The sequence below is a fragment of the Copidosoma floridanum genome, unplaced genomic scaffold, assembly GCF_036245765.1.
Source record: "Copidosoma floridanum isolate Cflo_tuat_1 unplaced genomic scaffold, Cflo_Japanese_pri ptg000022l, whole genome shotgun sequence".
NCBI classification, from domain to species: Eukaryota; Metazoa; Arthropoda; class Insecta; order Hymenoptera; family Encyrtidae; genus Copidosoma; species Copidosoma floridanum.
The window spans coordinates 5,378,164-5,398,340 of record NW_028321899.1 but is presented as its reverse complement, the minus strand read 5'-3'; the positions used below and the strand labels follow the sequence as shown (position 1 = coordinate 5,398,340).

Here is a 20,177-nt window from a genome sequence, read left to right as displayed (position 1 = left end):
TGAGCAATCATTCTAAAACGTCTGAAAATATAGAGTAATGAGAGCTCTCGTATGGCACTGCAACACTTCTACACCTGGATGTCGTACGTTTAATCGTTTTCGCACAATTGCAATTGTTTATAATAAAGCGGATTTCTGACATTTTATTTCCACAGCCAAACGGCATCCTACAGTGTCCAACTGAAGCTTATTTTGTTCGCAATGAGTTCTAATCAACATCTCTTATTTAATTAATTCAATTTTGGCACTAGATTAACAATCAAAGAAGCTGCAAAAAAACGCTTAACTGCAAATTGAATATAATCACCAATTTAAGTGTAATCTCAACCGAACCTTTTTCATCATAAAAGTTAAATTTATTCTTGAATTCGAAAAAAAAGGCTTAATGAATTTATATAGGCAGTCGGGGTTTGGAAATGTTACTCTTTAATACTTACATTTTAAGGAAACCAATGTTTGATATTCATTAACTACAGATTTCCATCGAAAACACAATGCAAAAGTGGGGGTTATTTTGTACGTGAGCTTTACTGTCCCACCTGCTAATAAGCGGTCTATTCCTTATTAGTCGATGGGATATACTTCCTCGAGCAATTGACAGACCGATCAACCCATCGAACATTGTAAGAACAATGTCCGTCTTGTGACTCTTATGAATTAGAAAATTCATCAATGATTGGGCGTTTTTTATACTGTGTATAATTAAGCCCGCCAATTTCGAAAAAACTAGTTATGATTATTTTTGAGTGGTCTATTAATGTCGAAATTGTGTAAAATTGTGTTCTAAAGTTCGTTTAGCTTCTATCTTTTAAATGTTTGATGTACAGAAAAAATTAAAATACTAACGTGTAGGGCGAAAAATTTTCTATCAATAAGCACTTTTAATTTTTTTTCGACAAGCGCAAAATGTTGAGAAAAAGAATGAAAAAGGTATTTTGGCAGTACCTATAAGAGTAAGTGAAATAGAGAGAGAGCCATTGATCGTTTGCTCTCGCTCTCTCTTTCTCTCTCTCTCTCCCTCTCTATTGTACTCATACAGGTAGGCCTTTTTCATTGCTTTTCTTAATATTTTGTGCTTGTAGAATATGATTAATCAATTTTAGAATTAGTATCATTTTTTCATCATATTAAAAAAATATCTTCTCTGTGAACAGGATTATTTAGAAATATCAATATTTGACCATAATACAAAATTTTTTCGGGTTCTTTCAATTGTGTTTATTCAAACTTCATTTTAACCTGTTTTCAGTAAAGAGCCAACGCAACAAAATTTGGGCACTACAACAGTAAACAGGTATCCGAATTTGAAAAAAGACAGAGAAAGTAATACACACCCTCCTGGGTTTTAGCTCTGAGAGTAAAAAAAATAGTAGGATTAATTGGTATGTGTGTATGTATGAGCGTTGTGTGTAAGCATGGTGTTTCCTTCTAGGATGTTAACCCTTTTACATAGATGATTCTCAATGTAAGAAAGTCACCCTGAGCTGTTAATTATACTGTTAAACTTCCAATTTAATTTGCCACATCGAATATTAATAACAAAAGCTATGTAAGAACAAAAAATTAATAAAAATAAACTGGAAGAGGAAATTAATTGAAAAAGGCTCATAAGAGCCCGCAGATTCGTATTTAAGTTTTCGATGGAAATCATAAATTAATAACTATCAAACGTTTTTTTCTAAAAAATATAAGTTTTGGGAATAACATTTAACCCAATAACCCCTACTGCTTATTTTCAATTACTAAGCTATGAAAAAAAAAATTTATTCCGTCTTCTGGGGGTCGTAGGGCATCTTTTTTTTAAAGAAATAATCTTGTGCTAAAATTGTATTAATTGAATAAGAAATGTTAAGTGGACGTTTTTACGAAAAAAATAAGCTTTAGTAGGACACAGTAGCATACCATCTGACTATGGAAATTAAGGTAGTTTCTTACTAAATAATGACACTGTAAAATGCAATAATCTTCTGAGGGATGGTTCATAAAAGTACAATAAGTCTTTTCTCAAAATTTTGGCCACATTACCACTGCAATTTTTGAAAAAAAAGCAACTTGAAAATTAACTTTATAACTCAGCCGCTTATGGAGGGTCGTAGAATATATGTCGCATGTTATATGATATCTCAACAAAAGTACTGCAGTTCTTTATTCAAAAACAGGGGAGCAGATAAAAGAAATCATGATCTTTCTAATGATATTCAGTTTTTTAGAGTTACCGTGGAATTTTTTGAGAAATTTAAAAAAAATAGTAAATATCTGAGAGTCTCGGAGAGTAGGGAATCTGCTAGGGATTAGTAGGAAGATTGCCAGTGCCTATAGTAGAGAGTGTGTCGCTTTTTTTTCACTAATTTGAGAGTACCGTCGCGGCAGACTAATCAAACTATACTCTCGTTTTTAGCAGCGGAGACCAAAATGTACGTTCGATTGGTATCTCATAGTGAGGGAAGGAATGTGTGTGTACACATGGGTATAGCTATATATGTTTTGGCTGCCTTCTACCTGAGCTCTCGGGTCTCTCGGCTCTCGGCTCTCACTGTAGCTCGCAGCTCTCGCATGCATGTATACCTTAAAGCAGAATTGTTATTTTTCTGAATATTTTAATAATTACTTATTACTATTTAAAAGGTTACTTGTGTCGGAGAACAACATTTAAATTCTAGAAAAGTCATTAATTGTTAAAAAAAACGTGAAAATAAAAGCCAAGAGCGCGTATGTTACTAAAAAAACTCTAATAGGCTTATATTTATTAATTAATTAAGTATTTTTAACGTTGGAGTACGTAGTTATTTACCACGTAATTTTTTTTTTTTTTTTTTTTTTTTTTTTTTTTTTTTTTTTTTTTTTTTTTGTAGCTTGATTAAATTATATTTGAGCAAGCTCTATTCTCCTTAGCTCCTAAGAAATTTATAAGAAGCAATACGTTAGGCTTATTGATATTTCCATTTGAAATACGTAACGTATATTTTGAAAATACGCATACATGAACACTACCGAGCATACGCAAGTTACTGCAATCACGTTACATGCATGCACACGTATATCCATACATATATACATATATGAGCGCGCGTTGGCTCAGTCAGCTAGGTTGAGGGTTGGCATGCGGAAGATCACAGTTCGATGTCCGGCCAACTCAACTTTTTAGGCAAGCACCTCTGTAAATTTTTAAATGTGCTTTTTTACCACGCAATGCTCCTTGAGAGGAGAATGGGCAATCTTCTAGCTGCAAACTGGCCTAATTTCTTCCAACCCCCCTTATAGTAATGGGAGGCCTCCTATCCTTCTTCCCTTGATTCTTCCAGTTGCTCAGTGCCCAGAGTAGTGCCATTTGTATGAGCTGGACGTATGGCACTATATATATATATATATATATATATATATATATATATATATATATATATATATATATGTGTGTGTGTATATATATATATATCTTTATGTGAGCTGACTTATAAGGACTTTGAGTGCTTTTAGGATACATACTAATAATACTGAAACGTTATGAGGACAGTACGCATAAGCACGATTTTGTACTTATAGTTACCTTTTACTACGTAATAATGTCCACATAAGTCACCATTGATAAAGATACACACATATATATATATATATATATATATCCCTATGTTAGATAGTTATTTGTGTGGGGCATGCCACATATCGACCGTTTGTGAAATTCGACCGTTTTCATCGCTAATTTAAAATTTTTCAACTTTCGCCTTAGACCCCCAACAGCCCCCCCGCACAATTTTGCCTGTCTCTCCGCAGACCCATCACAGGCACCCTACACCATTTTTCATACATCATGTCATGTATACGTGTTAAATGATAAAACATTCATAAGTGACTTTTGATTTATTGACATAAATATTGCCAATTTATCAATCAAAATCATCAAGTAAAGTCAATAAATTAAGTAAAAAACTTTTTCCAAACAAAATTTTTTATTTCTGTATTTTTTTGCCTTTCTACTAGAATAAATAAATTATTTTCATCTTTGCATCTTGATAAAGCCACATATCATTGACCATGAGAAAATAAGGATTTTTTCAAATACAAACCTAGAATATCGAAACTTTGACCTTGAGATTTGTTTACTTTCATAGCAAATGTCACAACGATTGGAAATTGTTTACGATACAAAATAAACGGTTATGTTAAGGAGTTTCCTGTGTCTAAAGTTATTCTTAGAATAAGGACTCTATTTCCAATTTTTTCTCCCGTTATTATTTCTCCTTCTATATTTTACTGTAATAATTATGTGATTCGTAAACGTGTTCCATTAGAAAGTCCATCTGATATTCTTAAATTTCTCAGTAACACCACTATTGTGCCAATTTTTAGATTTAGTTTATGAGGTGGTAATCCTTCACGAATATTGTTCAACATTTCCATCGGAAAATTTAAATGAACATTATCGTCTGATTTATCAACCCCTTTATAAGTTGCGTTATCTATACTGTAGTAAGTTTTAATTTCTTTGGTTAATTTTTTAAGAATTTTATTATTCAAATAAGAGATGTTCTCGTTGTGCGATGTAAGTATGACACTATTCATCGAGCAATTGTAGATATTAGAAAATGTTTGAGAACATACATCATTTAAGATCCAATTTTTAGTAATTTTAAAAGTTTTCATTTCCCGTTCGTCAATTTTTAATAATAATTTTGAAAATTCTTCATTGTTAGAACGAATAATAATTTCTCATTTGAAAATTTCGAATGAATTCCATAAAAATGAAGATATAATAGTTTGTTTAAGTATAATTTTTCTCTTACCGTTCCTCATCACTGGGAGAATCTGACGAAAATCTCCTCCTAAAATAATTAATTTACTTTCAAAATATTTTTCAGTATTACATAGATCTCTTAACGTTCTGTCTAATATTTCCAATGCTTCTTTTGGAATCATTAAAGCCTCATCCCAAATAATTAAATCAACTTCTCTTAATTTTTTTTTATCTGACTTGAATTCTAAAAATGCACTCTCTATGTTATTTAGATCTAAAGAAGGCGAAGAGTTCTATGACTGGTCATCCCCTTTGGAAGAAAAATTGATGCTATTCCAGTCCATGCCATTGACATGATGTTTTAATTTTGAAGAATAAAAAAGTAAATTAACGTTTTAAAGAAATAAGTTTTTCCTGACCTTCTAAGACCATCTACAAAGAAATTTTTTTTTTTTTTTAATTGCAAATAAAATAAAATATATTTTGCTAGTCATTATTCAAACTTTTATTTATCAAGTTAAGCATTTCTTTACTAAAACGTATTTTATCATTTACATCTTCTTTTTTACTCTCCTTTTTTCTAGTGTAGATAAATTAAAGCATCAACATCATTTATCTTCTGATTCTAAAATTTGGTTACTATGTAAAAGAGCTACATTATTTTTATTATTAGGCAAACCCTTCGTAAAAAATTCTTTGTATTTATTCCATATTTTATCATCTTGAACGTTATCTGAAACTAAAAACTAAGCATAAATTGTCTTAATTGATATGGAAACATAACAGCAATTGCTTCTTTAGAAAGATCATCGATTTTTTTGTCATTGTCTATTAAACCCATTGCAATTGCAGTATCTTTAAAGTTTTGTAAGTTATTCCTCAATATGTTTTAATGGCTTTGAACGATGTCGAACCAGTTACTGTATTAAAACAAGTTTAAAAAAAAATCTTTCATGATCTTTTGGAGATACAACGTTTAATCGACCAATTGCGTATTTTTTATTATATTTTTCTTTTAAAATTAATTTTTAGTTTAAGATTACTATTTGAATTTCTATATGTTTAAATATCATAGTTCAAGAAATCAACTATAACGTGAACATGTAATAAATCTAAGAAGCTTTTAATTTCAATACTTGTAATATAAGTCCTATTTCTTAACATTATGTTAATATATTTATCACTACTTTTTACATTTTGATAATAATCGTTTCCTACTATAAATTCATAATAATTTTGGCATTTATTTACAACATTATTGATTACTAAAGAACAACCTCTCATATGGAAATCTTCGTCATTATACATAAAATAAGAAAAAGTTCTGAATAAACAATTTCCATTCCCTTTTACGCTTACTTTTACGTTGTTCATTTGAAAAAATTTTTAAAAAATTAAGTTTGATTTTAAATTAAATTTTAATAGTACAAAGTACAAACGATTTTTCCAATTTACAGTGTGGAACACTGTAAAGAAATTATTTCCATATTTGTCATTGAATCTGAAAATGAAAAATTTTTTCTGACCACTTTATCAATTGATAAAATATAGAATGTATAAGAGTATTAAGAATAATATAAAGTATATGTTATATAAAATTTAAATAATTTACATGTGATTAAAGTGATTAAAACTTTTCGTTGTTCAGAATTGAATCATTAAAAAAATAATGTATACCTTTATACCTCTTTTCTCGAAACATAACGGAGAGTTCTAGAAAAAACTCTCCACGTACCACAATAGTACCTTCTGGGTGGTGTGGAAATCAACTAATAAATATATAATTAATGCTTAACGATGTAGATCAAAAACTCTTCTTCCTCACGAAATTCTGGGCACCAACCTTTCCCCACTAACAGATGAAATTTAAAAACTCCCCTTTTAAGTTAGAACAGTAGGGGGTTGGCACGTGGAGCGCGCAGGGGGGCGAAGCCTTACTAGTATATATATATCTCCCTATATTATATAGTTGTGTTAACAAAAGTAAGTCTCAGCTCCTCCCCGCTCCCCCTCAAGTCCCGCTCGATTTACATAATTATTTGCTTGTTTCAACGTCATTTTTGATTAAATTATATCTGAGTTACCTCTTATCACTCCCCCTGCTCCCTCTCCAGCACCCCCTCTACCAACCCCCTAAAAAATACTTATTAATTGAATGTTTTACCATTATGAATGTTAAAAAATATATGTAATTTAGTACCCAAGTCATACCTCGTTTTTAGGGTTTTCTTAGTCACTGATCATAGGTCTCCCTCTGTCTATTCGCTCCTCCTTACTTACCATATATCTCTGAAGTACCATTATTTGTTTAGTTTAATTGAACTTTTACATTTCAAATATCTTTCTGGTTCATGTGTACTTTACCCAAATATAAAATTCTTGATAACCTGAGGACTTTATTTACAAAAAGACAGAATTCAGAAGAAGGTATAATTAAATAGACACAATTAAGCTTTTAAAACAATAATTTATTCTGTTAGCTTAATGTTGTGACATTTTACGTTTCGTTCTAACCTATCTGTTTTTTTAAAACCATTTCCTCATTTTTCACATATTTGTTTTTCATGGTTTTTGTGAATTAACATATGTCTGTTTAAATGTGACGATCTTCGAAGTTACATATTTTTGAATTACTGAAAAATTACTTGCTAAAAAACATTTTTAATTCCTGGTTTATTCTCGCATTCAATTTGAATACATTTTTTTTTTTTTGGATTCCTACGTCTTAATAAAGCAACGTACAGTTGTCTGTAAGAGAATAAAGGTTTCTTAATATACAATCCTAAGGAATCGAATCTCTGTCTTTGTGATTTGTTGATAAACATAAAACATGCTAATACAAAGGGGCACTGTTTCTTATAGAAGACAAAAGGTAATGATGATGAGGTGCCAGTATTCAATGTTATTCTAGGAATATAAACTTTGCTTTCTTTATTTTTTCCGTTATTATTTCTGCTTTTATAGTATACTTAAATAATTTTGTTCTTTTTAATCTTGTGCCTCTACAGAGACCGTCTGATAAACTTAAAGTTCTTATTAACATTACTATAGTATTTATTTTATTTTTATTCGTGTGGTGGAAGACCTTCTCTGATATTATTCAAAATTCATTTGGAAAATTAATATTTATGTTATCATATGTTTTATCAACTCCTTTTTGAGCCACGTATTCTGATGCTGTGAATTAATTATGAGCCTGCATTGATAAATACGCGAGTAATATCGTTATTTTGTGGACTTAATCTGTTAGTGAAGGGTTGGCGCGCGGAGCGCGCAGAGGGTCGTTAGCCCCACTAGTGTATATATAGAAGTTATTCTTGTATAAGTATATATGAATGTAAATATTTATGTATACATATATATATATAATTCGCCAACACGTGCTCCTATATGTATATATGTATGGATATACGTATGCATGCGCGTAATGTGCTTGCAGTAACTTGCGTATGCTCGGTAGTGTTTATGCATGCGTATTTTTAAAATATTCGTCGCGTATTTTAAATGGAAAGGTCAATAAGCCTAATGTATTGCTTTTTATAATTTTCTTAGGAGCTAAGGGGGAGAGCTTGCTCAAATATAATTTAATCAAAAATGACGTAAAAAAAAGCAAATAACTATGTAAATTGAGGGGGAGCTGACGGAGAGCTGAGGGGGAGCGGGGGAGCTGAGACTCACTTTTTTTTAATACAACTACGTAATGTAGGAAGATATATATATATATGAGAACTTTAGTTACAAATACAGACATTCAGAATGCTTCTATCAGCAAACTAAATTTTAGAACAGGTACCGAAAAAATCCACACTAAGCATAAAATTTTTGCGTACCAAGCATAAGATATACTACTTATGCTTAATAACGCAGGTTAAAGTGTCCTACTGATACCAATACATGTGCACTAGTATGTATTTTTTGTGACGACTATCAAAAACAATTGTAATAACATGTGGAACCTCTTCTTTTGCTGAAAACTATTTTTTGTGTATCATAAGTGTACTTGTAGTTCTTAATTGACAAAAAACTATCACAAAATGTCATCTACGTAACTTTACAGTGAATATTTTTATAAATTTTAAAAATTTACAATAGGTTGTGAACGTACTTACAACTGAATAAATTTTCATGTACGCAACACAATATGTCTAATTCTCAATGTAACTTACTAGCAATTCTGATGTAACTCCTTTAATTTAATGAACATCAATGGGCTTGCAAGATGTAGTTTTATAAATAATCGACTAGTACAATGCAATAAATAACAAATTTACTCGAGTGGTACAAGACACAGATAACGTTATGATTTAACAAACTACTCATTCCCAAACAATATGAAGAAACTATTTAATTCTTTACATATGTGATAATACAGTACCTCTTTTCCTTTAGTTTCTCCTTTTTCAAACCATTCGACAGTCACACTCTGTTGATCCCAATTGACACCTGAGACAATAGCTGAGTGTACTCTTCCTAAAAATTAAAAAAAAATTACAAACTTGTTTTTGACAATCGTGTTACAGTGGTGAACTTTATATATGTATATATATATAATTGTGTGTGTGTGTGTGTGCGCGCGTGTGCGCTTGCATGTGTGTGTTATGTACATTAAAGTAAAGTACTAAATTTCACGTATGATAATTGCAGATTTTTTTCTGTCACTACCTCTACCCCTTTATTTTCTTTATTTTTAAAAGAAATATTTTTGCTGAAGTATACGAGACTTTCATGCAAATCTCTGAAGCAAAGTCCCCTCTAGATTCTTCGGTTATTTACGTTATTAGTTATTATTTTTAGGTCACAGCAATCATCTTAACTTTAACGAGGCTGGTACAAGGTAAAAAAAAGGATCGTTCAAATTTTTTAATTAACCGAAAAATTGTCCATACGAACTATTTAAAACTAATATTGATTTTACTGGCACATGTTAAAAGAAAGTTTAAAAACAAAGCATTTCCTTTTAGACTTAAAACAATTTTAATCTTTTTCTAATCAGGCAAGCAATGGCGGATGAGCTCTTCCTACTTTACCTTTATCTTAAGCTCTATCCTCCTCTCACAACTTAAGCATAATACTAAGGCAGCCATTTTTTGTTGAGTTGACAACATGTTTTGTCAAAGCTGAAAATCTGGCTATTTGGAATTGAAGCCTCCAAGTATTTTTTTTTTATTTTGTAAGGTGAAAAAGTGTACGAATCTTTACCACTCAAAAATTGTTTATAGTATCTTCTCAAAATATAGATTTTAATATAAAGCTTCTAGTTATATGTAAAAGACGCATCTTATATGTCGAGTAGTTTCCGACATCTTAGTAAGAAAAAAAAACTTTATATCTTATTGTAACAATCATCCAACATTTTACCTTCTTAGATTATCCAAGAAAAAACATGTTTTAATACTCTGTAACGTAAAATAAATTGGAGTACACAAAAAAAAAACAAACAATTTTTACCAGAAACATCTACAAAATAACATACTTTAAAGCATGAAGTCAAGGAAAAAAATTAATAGGTTTAGATGCACTAGAATTAATACGCTTTTGCAAGTCAATTACCACGACAAAGTTCATATCCACAGCTAAAAAATTAATTGAAATGTACTAAGATAATTCATACTGTAAAAAAATTGTAACTAACTGGTGTACACAACCATCACATGACTGTTTTATACTTTTGTTTTCACTGTTAGCTTAAAATATTAGTTTCTGTTAAAAAATCATACAATCAAAAGCGATATTAAACGATTGCGATTTAAAAGGCATTCAATGATATACGTCTGTTTTTCCTAGCATTTCGTAGTAAAACATCTTATAATACTTGAGGCAACAACTTGGTTCTTTGTTTAAATTAAGTAGCTATAAAGTCACTTGTTATGGGGCGTGGGCGAAGCGGATTTGCAAGGCAGAATGTTCGACCCCGATCAGGCCTGTGTTGCCCGGATACCCTTGGCAACAATCCCTGTAAATGGTGTGCGGGTCTCGTCTGCCTAGACACTGGAGCCATGTATCGCGGCTACCTGTACTGTCGTTGCTTCTCGCGACGATTGTAAACACGGTACACGGGAAATCGGACACACTGTGAAATGAACACTTGCGAGCAGTATTTTATAATAAAAGAAATATATTAAATGAAATATATTCAAACACAACAATTTACTCGCAAATGTGTGTGTGCATGCACGTCGAGCGCGAATGCTCGACGAGCTCGCGGCGCACAATCGCGACACGGGAAGACTACGTAGGCTACTCGAGGGCCGCTGCCCTTCACAAAAGACAACCTGCTGGCAGGTACTTACGGTGATGCCAATATGACTTCGCTGTGGCTGGGACGCTCTCCTGGCGCAGTGCGGCGGCGTCGAGGAGCTCCAGATCAAGTCAACCAGCGTCCCTGTTCACTAAGAGCTGCTGTTCATGGCTCGTCGTCTCGCTGACCTTCAAGCGCGTCATCACTTTCTTCCTTAGCATGCTCACGAAAACAGGGTCACAACACCAGCACTGCGCTAGGACGTCACGTCCAAGAAAAACTTTGAGGATCACTAAACAACAATAAAATCCAAGAAAACGTTGCTTCACGAGCGCTCAAAAGCCTAAGCTAATCTGCTCTTCTTTTTTTTTCTCTCTGGCTCTCCTCCCTCCCTATCCTATCTATCCCCTTTACCCCTTATTTCCCTCTTTCCATACCTGCCTTAGTCGACCAATGATGGTTTGACGGTGTCGCACCGTCACAAGTCGAATGCTGCAAAAATTAAATGCTGTTTGAGTTTATGTGATTATTTGATTGAAGATAAGGTTTGAAACTCTCAACTAAAAAAAAGTATGGAACATGTTGCAGTGGTTATTATGGATTCTTATTAGTTGCACAATTACAAAATCAGAAATTACAAAAAAATTTTGACTCTAGGCAGGAATATTTCCATCAGGTCACACGAAAGCGCAACGAAGTAAGTTTAAAAAAAGGACGAACCTTCGGCGGTCACGCTACTAATTACTTTAGAAAAGAGGGGTGCGTCGATGAATTTCCTATAGTTTTATCGTCTCATAAATAATTAATAATATGAATAAAGAAATCTATGTGGCAAATCGCACTTAATGTATATAAGAACCCAAAGCCATTAAAAAAAAAGACAAGACGAAGCGTTAGTAAGATAAGATGTGTATTGATCTGAAGTGAGTTTCACCCGATAAACTATCTAGGTGTTGGTTTTTCTTGGAAAAGTCTTATAACTAATAAAACTATTAAGTATTAATTTTCATAAAAAAATTCTGGCTTCACACTAAAATTTAATCGATTAATTATATCTAACAAATCTTATTTTATATTTATTTAGTTTCAAAATTTAGTTACAAACTTAAGTCTAGTCAGTATTTAGATTTGAAAAAGAAGATACATTTTTTCAATTTGAAACAATTAAATGATAAAGTAATTTTTCAATTATATTCATAAAGGAGGAGATAGAGCGTTATGTGAAATAACAAAAAAAGATACAAGCAATAAAGAAGACAACACGGGACAGGTAAAAGTGAGCTCCTGAATAAAGCAATAAAAAGAAGAAAGAGCAAGGGTAGATAGCTATATTAAAGTCTTTAAAAAGTGGTGAAATACATGAGGACATAATAAACAGTGACAAAAAGTGAAAAAGAAAGTGAAACAGGAGGATTATGAAGAATTGAAAAACAGGTAGGACAGAGAACGCGAGAGACGAACAAGACGCCGATGCAAGTCGCAAAAGAATAGTGCAATCGAGTGAACAAAGGAAAAAGTTGTATACGAAGGAAAAGGGAGAAAGAAAGAAGTGATAATAATTAAATAAAAGTGAACAGTAAATAGTGAAAAAGTGGGCAAACAGGGGTATAGAAAAAAGTGAGGTTAGGAAACCCAGTAAGAAGGAAGGGCACGGGCAGGGAAAGGTGATTTCTTTTTATCGGTTACCGACAGAGAAAGTAGGTACGGAAGAGAACAAATTTTCCGTCGGTAGTTACGTGGTCAAAGAAGGAACCCTAAAGAAAAAAAAAAAAAAAAAAAAGGATATTTTTATGGAGACAGTAGATAAAGAAGTTTTTGACAACCTGGTTACTGGCAGTAGATAAAAAGAATTTCTGAATTACCGGAATTGACATGGTCGGTAAGGAAGATATCTGTAGAGTCAGTAAAATTTTGAAAATGACAGGAAAAAACGCAAAGATTAACACGAGGAGTATTTCAAACGCAAATCTAAAAATCAAAGAATAATCCACCCTGAATTTCCAGAGAAAAAAAGAAAAAAGGATAAAAGTCAGGATGTTAAAGAACAAAATGATAAGATGAGTAGGATAAAAAAGAGATTAGATAGTATGTTTGAATTGATGGAAAGATTAGAAAAAAGAGAAGAAGAATGGAGAGAGGAAAGAAGCAGGTGGTTAAAAGAAAGACTAGAGTGGATAGAAGAGAAGAAAGCTATTGAAGAAAGGATCAACAGATTAGAATGGGAATTAGAAAAAAATGAAAGGGAGAAGAGAAGACAGAACATTGTCATTAAAGGTGCAATTATAGAAAAAGAAAATATAAAAAAGAAGGTGGAAGAGTTTGTGGAACAGAAAATCAATGTCAATGTAAAGGTGAAAAATGCTACTGAAATAGTGGTAAAGAAAGGAAAAAGTGATATGAAAATATTAGTAGTAGAATTGGAAAGCAAGGAAATGAAAGACGGTATCATGATGAACAAGAAGAAGCTTGAAAAAGGAATATATATTGAAAATGATTTGACACGAAAAGAAAGAGAAATACAAAGATTGATATTAGATAAATCAAAGGAACAAAGAAATGAAGGAAAAACCACAAAAATTGGCTGAATGAAATTGATGATTGATGATAAGTGGTATAGATACAACGAATGGAAGGGAAATTTCCTAGAAGAAAGAAGAAGGATACAGAGGAAGATAACAGAAAGATCGCAAGAATGAAGAGGACAAGAAGAGAATGAGGAGAGGGAGCTGGAGGAGAAGAAAAAAAAAAGTGTAAATATATGCGTTTGGAACATAGCAGGAGTGTTAAATAAGGACGTGGAAGTATGGGAATATTTAAATAATTTTGATATTATAATGTTAGTAGAAACATGGTTAGAAAAAAATAAATGGGAAGATATAGAAAGTAAGATGTCGAAAAAGTATGAATGGAAATTTGTTGCAGCAAAAAGAGAACATAAGAAAGGTAGAGCAAAAGGAGGAATAATTACAGGAATTAATAAGAAGTTAGAAATTAAAAATTACGAGGAATTGAGTGGTAACACAGTAAAACAAGAGATTCAATATGGCGGACAAGAGTGGACATTTGTAGGAGTATATTGCCAAGACGTTGCAAAGACAATGGAAATTATAAAAGAAAAAATAGGAACGCAGGAAAAAGGTGGTATTATACTGGCAGGAGATTGGAATGCGAGGACTGGCAGGAAAGGTGGATGGGTCAGTGAGATGGAGATTGGAAGCAAGGAAGTTAGTAACAGGAAATCAAAAGATGAAACAATCAACGAGGAAGGAAGAAGGTTGATTTAGGAAATAACAGAAGAAGGATGGGGTATAGTTAACGGACAAAAAGGAGAAGAAGGAAACTACACGTACATTGGCAGCAGAGGTGAGTCAGTAATAGATTATGTTATAAGTAATCAAGAAGCGTTAGATCAGATAAAAGAATAAAAAATAGGACAAAGAACAGAGTCAGATCACATGCCATTAGAAATATACTTAGAAAATGAAATAGAGATGGTAGAAGATAGGGGAAAGGAAGAAAAGGAAATTTCAAGAAGAGAATGGACGCAAGAATTGATAGACCAATACCAGGAGAGGTGCGAAGGATGGAATTGGAAAGAGATACAAGTAGAAAGAAGTTGGGAAGAAATAAAAGAAGCAATAGAAGCAGCAGTACCAAAAACTAAAAAACAGTCTAAGGTATGGAGGTTGGGAGAAAGAAAGTGGTATGACAAAGAATGGAAAACAAAAAAGAAGGAGCTGAGGAAAATAATGAAGCTATGGAGAAAAAAAAAAGTGGATAGAAACTATCTAATTAACAAAAAGAGAGAGTATAGAAATTGGTGCGAGGCGAAAAGAAAAAGGTATGAAATAACGGAGGAAAGAAATATAAAGGTCGCAAAATCAGAAAGGGAAATTTTGAATTATATAAATAGATATAGAAAGAAGAAAGCAGGCGTTAATAATAAGACAGAAATTGAAGAATGGAGAAGGCATTTTATGAGGAAACTAGGCGGTAAGGATGAAAAAGCTATGATGATAAAAAAGGTGGAAGACGAGAATGCAAGAATAGAGAAAAGTACACAGGACCAAGAAGAATTAAGCAAAGAAGAGTTCAAGAGGTTAATAAATAGGTTAAAACCGAGGAAGGCACCAGGAGATGACAAACTAGAAAACGAAATATGGAAATATATGCCAAAAGAGGTTGATGCAGCGCTATGGAAATTGATGAAGAAAGTATGGGAAGAAGGAAGGATTCCAGTATAATGGAGAAGAGGAGTGACATGTACAATTTATAAAGGAGGTGATAAAGAAGAGCTGGATAATTTCAGAGGGGTAACTTTGACATGCACGGCATATAAAATATACGCGAGTATGTTAAATGAATTATTAAAAAAAGAGATTGAACAAAAATTAGCAGAAAGTCAATTTAGATTCAGAGAAGGAAGAGGAGTGATGGAAGCAATTTATACGCTGAAGCACATAGTGGAAGACAAATTAAGTAAACCAAAAGGAAAAATATTCGCATGCTTCATTGATCTAAAAGAGGCATTTGACAGAGTAGATAGAACGGTTTTAAAGGAAAGATTGCAAGATATGGAAGTGAGTAAAATATTGATAAGTAGAATTATGGATATATACAAAGAAACTATAAATATAGTGAAGGTAGGAGATGAAATATCAGATGAATTTTGGACAGAGAGAGGAGTAAGGCAAGGGTGTCCATTGAGCCCAACATTATTTAATGTGTACCTAGCGGATCTAGAAGAGGAAATGAGAAAAGGGCAAGTAGGAGGATGCAGAATAGGAAATGAAAAAATATGGAGTTTATCCTACGCTGATGACATAGTTTTAATAGCAGACAGAGAAGAAGAGCTAAAAGATATGTTAAAAAGGTTCAAAAAGTACATTGAGAAAAAGAAAATGATTTTGAGCGAAAGAAAAACAAAAATTTTAGTATTCGAAAAAAGAGCAAGGAAAGATAAAGTATGGAAATGGGGAGAAAATGAACTAGAAGAAGTGACAGAAATTAGATATCTGGGATATATTTTACAAAAAAATGGTAGTAATGAAAGGCATTTGGAAGAAAGGAAGAGAAAGGCTATAATGGCGATGAAAAGCGCTTGGAGTATAGGTGAGAGGATATTTAAGTATAGTTATCAAAGAAGGAAGAAGTTATTTGTGGCATTAGTGGAGAGTATAGCGTTATTCGGAGCAGAAGTATGGGGCTGGGAAGAAGATGAGAGATTGGAAAGTATACAAAGAAAATATATTAAGTGGTTATTGGGATTAGACAGGAATACACCAAATTATTTAGTAAAAGAAGAATGTAAATTGGAAAGCATGAAAATGAAGGCGCTAAGAAGAGCAATAAAATTTGAAGAAAAGATTAGGGACTCAAAAATTAAATTAGCAAAAGAAGGCATAAGAGAAAAAGATAAAGATAAAGAAAGAGAAAACATAGGAAGAGTAGCAAAAAAGAGAATGGAAATATTAAAGGAAGAAGAAGTAACAGAAACAAGATACATGAGAGGGACAGAATTTAAAGAGCAAGTAAGATTTAAGATAATAGAGAGTACAAGAAGAAAGGAAAAAAAAAAAAGATTAGAAAAGATAAAAAACTCAAGATATAATAAGATATACAAGGACATAATAACAGAGGATGAACCAGAATATCTGAAGATGGAAATACCAATAAAAGATAGAAAATTAATGGCAAGATTTAGATGTGGTAATGAATGTAAAAGCAGAGAACATTGGAAGGAAGAAGAAGAAAGGAAGTGTAGATTATGCAAGGAAGAGGAGGAAAATCATACACACATACTGAAGAGATGCGAAAAAACAAGGAGCGAAAAAGTAATAGAAGATATACTTGATAAGAGCGCAAAGGAAATAGAAATATTGAGAAGAGTAGTTAGGAAAAGAAAAGAAGGGGAGAGTTCCTGAGAGTGCCAAGAGAAATAGGATGAAGAAATCAAGAAGGAAGAAGGGAAGGATATGAGAAGAGAGAAGAGCGAAGAGAAAGGATCAAGAAAAACAGTGTTAAGTGTAAAGTGAAGTGTGAATATACTTTCAAAAAGACTGTAGTATTGAAGATTTAATTTATTTAATTTCAGTGGCTATATGGACAGTATATTTTTTTTTTTTTTTTTTTTTTTTTTTTTAAAGTTTCTAATTTTATATGAAAGAAAAAGTGACTAATTGTTTCAGTATTATTAATAGATTTCATTTTATTTAATTTATAGTTAAATTTAAACATAAATATTAATATGAATTTTAAATTAGTAGCAAATTATCTTTGAAAAGTTTTAGGTTCATTATATTATCTAAAAGTAAAAGTGACTAATTATTTCAGTATTATTAATAGATTTCATTTTATTTCATTTGTAGTTAAATTTGAATATAAATATTAATATGAATTTCAAATTAAATTTAAATTATCTTTGAAAAGTTTTTTTTTTAAATTCATTATATGTTTTTGTTTACTTACTAATAAGAATAGGTTATGTAACTTGAAAATCATGAATGAAAATGTAAAACATATGTAAAAGGAATGTGCAAAGATAACGATAAGAAATGTAACGGAAGCTCTCCAAACCCGAAAGGGACGGAGTATGAAATAAATAAAAAAAATAAAAAATAAGAAGAAAACACAGAAATTTTTGATGAAATATCAGAGTATATAGATGGTCACTTTTCAAACCCTATAGAAGCAATTCCTAAAAGTTTTTTCTGTATGGACAAAGTCATACTGTACTTAACTAACCAGTACATATTGAAATTCAAAAGAAAAGATACATTTTTTTCATTTAAAACAATTAAAGTATGCAGTATATTTCCGAAAATATTAATAAAGAAGACGATAGAGCGTTGTGTAAAACAACAAAAACTGTTACTTATAATAAAGAAGACAATACATAATTTTTTGATAAAATATCAGAACATGAAGGTGGTCGCTTTTTAAGCCATATAAAAGCAGTATGGCAATCGCAACAATTTTTTATGTGTGGACAAAGTCATTCTTTTTAACTTATCAATACATATTAAAAATTAATAAAAAATAGTTTTCCAAGAAAACAATATGTAGCTATAGAAAATTCCAAAACAGCACTAACGGCTTGGATTAAATTTAATGTAGTGAGAAATTTTGCGAAAAAAATTAGATACGTCACTATTCCAGAATATTACTGTTTCAATTTGAAATTATGAACTTGGGTTAAAATAAAAAAAGTTAGACGTAATTTAACAATAGGGCGACTGACTACAGTGTCGCCTAAGGGCTTACACATAATAACACGTTTAGAGACACCGATATCGCTTAAGGATTTGTTGAACAAAACTCTTAAGTATATAAAATATTTAAGGAAGCTTGTAACGTTATACCACCAGCAATTAGAACTTTAAAACGTCCACAGCTGAATCTTTAACAATTTTAAATTACTAGACGCACCCTCTCCTCTTCACTGTCCTCACTCTATAGTACTCCTATCTATCCGCACAAACAGCATTAAAAGGATAAGGCTGTTGACGTTTCTTATCGCCTGTGAGAAAAAACCGTTTCAAAAAAGACACACCTGAATGCAATGCACCTTTATTGCTCTAGATAGAATATTCCATGAGAACTCAGACGTTGTAAACACGCCAAGTTATGGAAAAACTCCAAGAGGTGACAAATAACAAATTTTGTTTTTAGTCATATAAAACGAAGACACACACCTTGTTGTTCATTGGTGCCCTTCTTACTTCCACACTGAAACAAGCAACCCTATGCCACCACTACCGTGTACAACTAAACAGCCACTTTTTCCCCTTTCCTTCCCACTCTCAAGAATATTAGGAGTATTCTGGAAACATAAATAAACAACATAAGAATAATAATAGACAGCATGTATACTTAAATTACGACCATCAATGCTAGTGTTGTTAATATTACTATAACGTTTATTGTTATTATTATTATTATTATTATTATTTATATTATTATTATTTAATTATTCATATTATCATTGTACGATTACTATTACTACTATTGCCACTGCTAGAAATATTGTTACTATATTTGCTAGTATAATTTTCATTTTTATTATCACTGCTACTGCTAAACCATTATTATTATCAGTTACTACTGTTAGTTTCATCGCTAGCTTTTTTGTAAATAACTAGCACTACTTTGGTAATAATATTAGTTACACGAAATGCCAGATGTAAGGAGAAACATGAGGAAGGAGAAATATTGTTTCCCCTCTCTCGAGTGTGTTGGACTGGAAACACGATTTTTTAAAGTTTGCAAACCATCACGTTCTCGAACCTAAGTGGAAACCCTGAATCATGCAAGGAGTGATCTAGTGACCTAGAAATCAAGCTTTCCCATTCGATAATTGCTTTCTCGGTTCGCACTCAGGACCTTTTCCTAATACCCTAACTCTGCGTGTAGACAAGAACGGCACGCCTGAATTGACCCATGTGAAACCGTATTTAAGGCCTAAAGCCTTCTACACTAGGCAGTTTCAATCAATCGATCTTACCATCCTCGACTCTCTTTTGGTCAAGGTCTTCTGCTTGACTCGTCTTGGTCAAGTTCCCTATACTGCTGGTCTCAACTGGCGGCACACTTCCAAGATCATCCTTCATTCATTTAGTCAAAATATCAGTCAATTCGGGTTGCCTCTAGTATTGGCAATTAATAAAAACAGTAAGTAAAAAAAAAAAAAAAAAAAAAAAAAAACATATCTTTTTTAATGTCCGCCCATGCAAACATCCTCACAAGCAACCTTTCTGAATCCCTCAGGCTGCTTGTCTTTGTGCAAAGGAACAAGCAAGTTAATCTTCTCACGGCACCTTTGAACCGCCTTGCGAAAGTAGCTGGCGTAGGATTGCACCTCCCTTAAGTACCTTACCGCCTTGGATCGGAACCTACTTTCGTCTATCTGACTGCCCGAATAAGAGACTCAAGTAAAAGGAATCCTGAGCAACAAGCAAAAGCAAAGCTTGAACACTTATACGTTCCGCCGACGTAACAATATTATAAACATTTAACAATTTATACTATAAACATTGCCAAAAATTTTTGTTCACTATTTACTTATGCCCCCTCAATTTCTTAGATGTTGAATCCTAAGATTAAAGCAAGTAAGTTAAATAGCATATTATACTTAGCCTCATATAGTTGAAGTGCAATTAGCGATGAATATTTATCGCTTCTTTTTGATATGCGCTTAGCTATACAGCTATA

General features: G+C 32.1%; 1 protein-coding gene across 5 annotated transcripts in view; it reads right to left on the bottom strand.

The window, feature by feature from the left end:
- The window catches only part of Klp10A (kinesin-like protein 10A), a 592,557-nt gene that overhangs the window by 473,864 nt on the left and 98,516 nt on the right, over nt 1–20,177 (bottom strand). For all 5 annotated transcript variants that reach the window (XM_089594987.1, XM_089594986.1, XM_089594990.1 and 2 more), the window contains exon 2: nt 9,105–9,199. In XM_089594987.1, the coding sequence (XP_089451113.1) occupies nt 9,105–9,199 (95 nt within the window). The remainder of the gene's footprint in view (nt 1–9,104; nt 9,200–20,177) is intronic.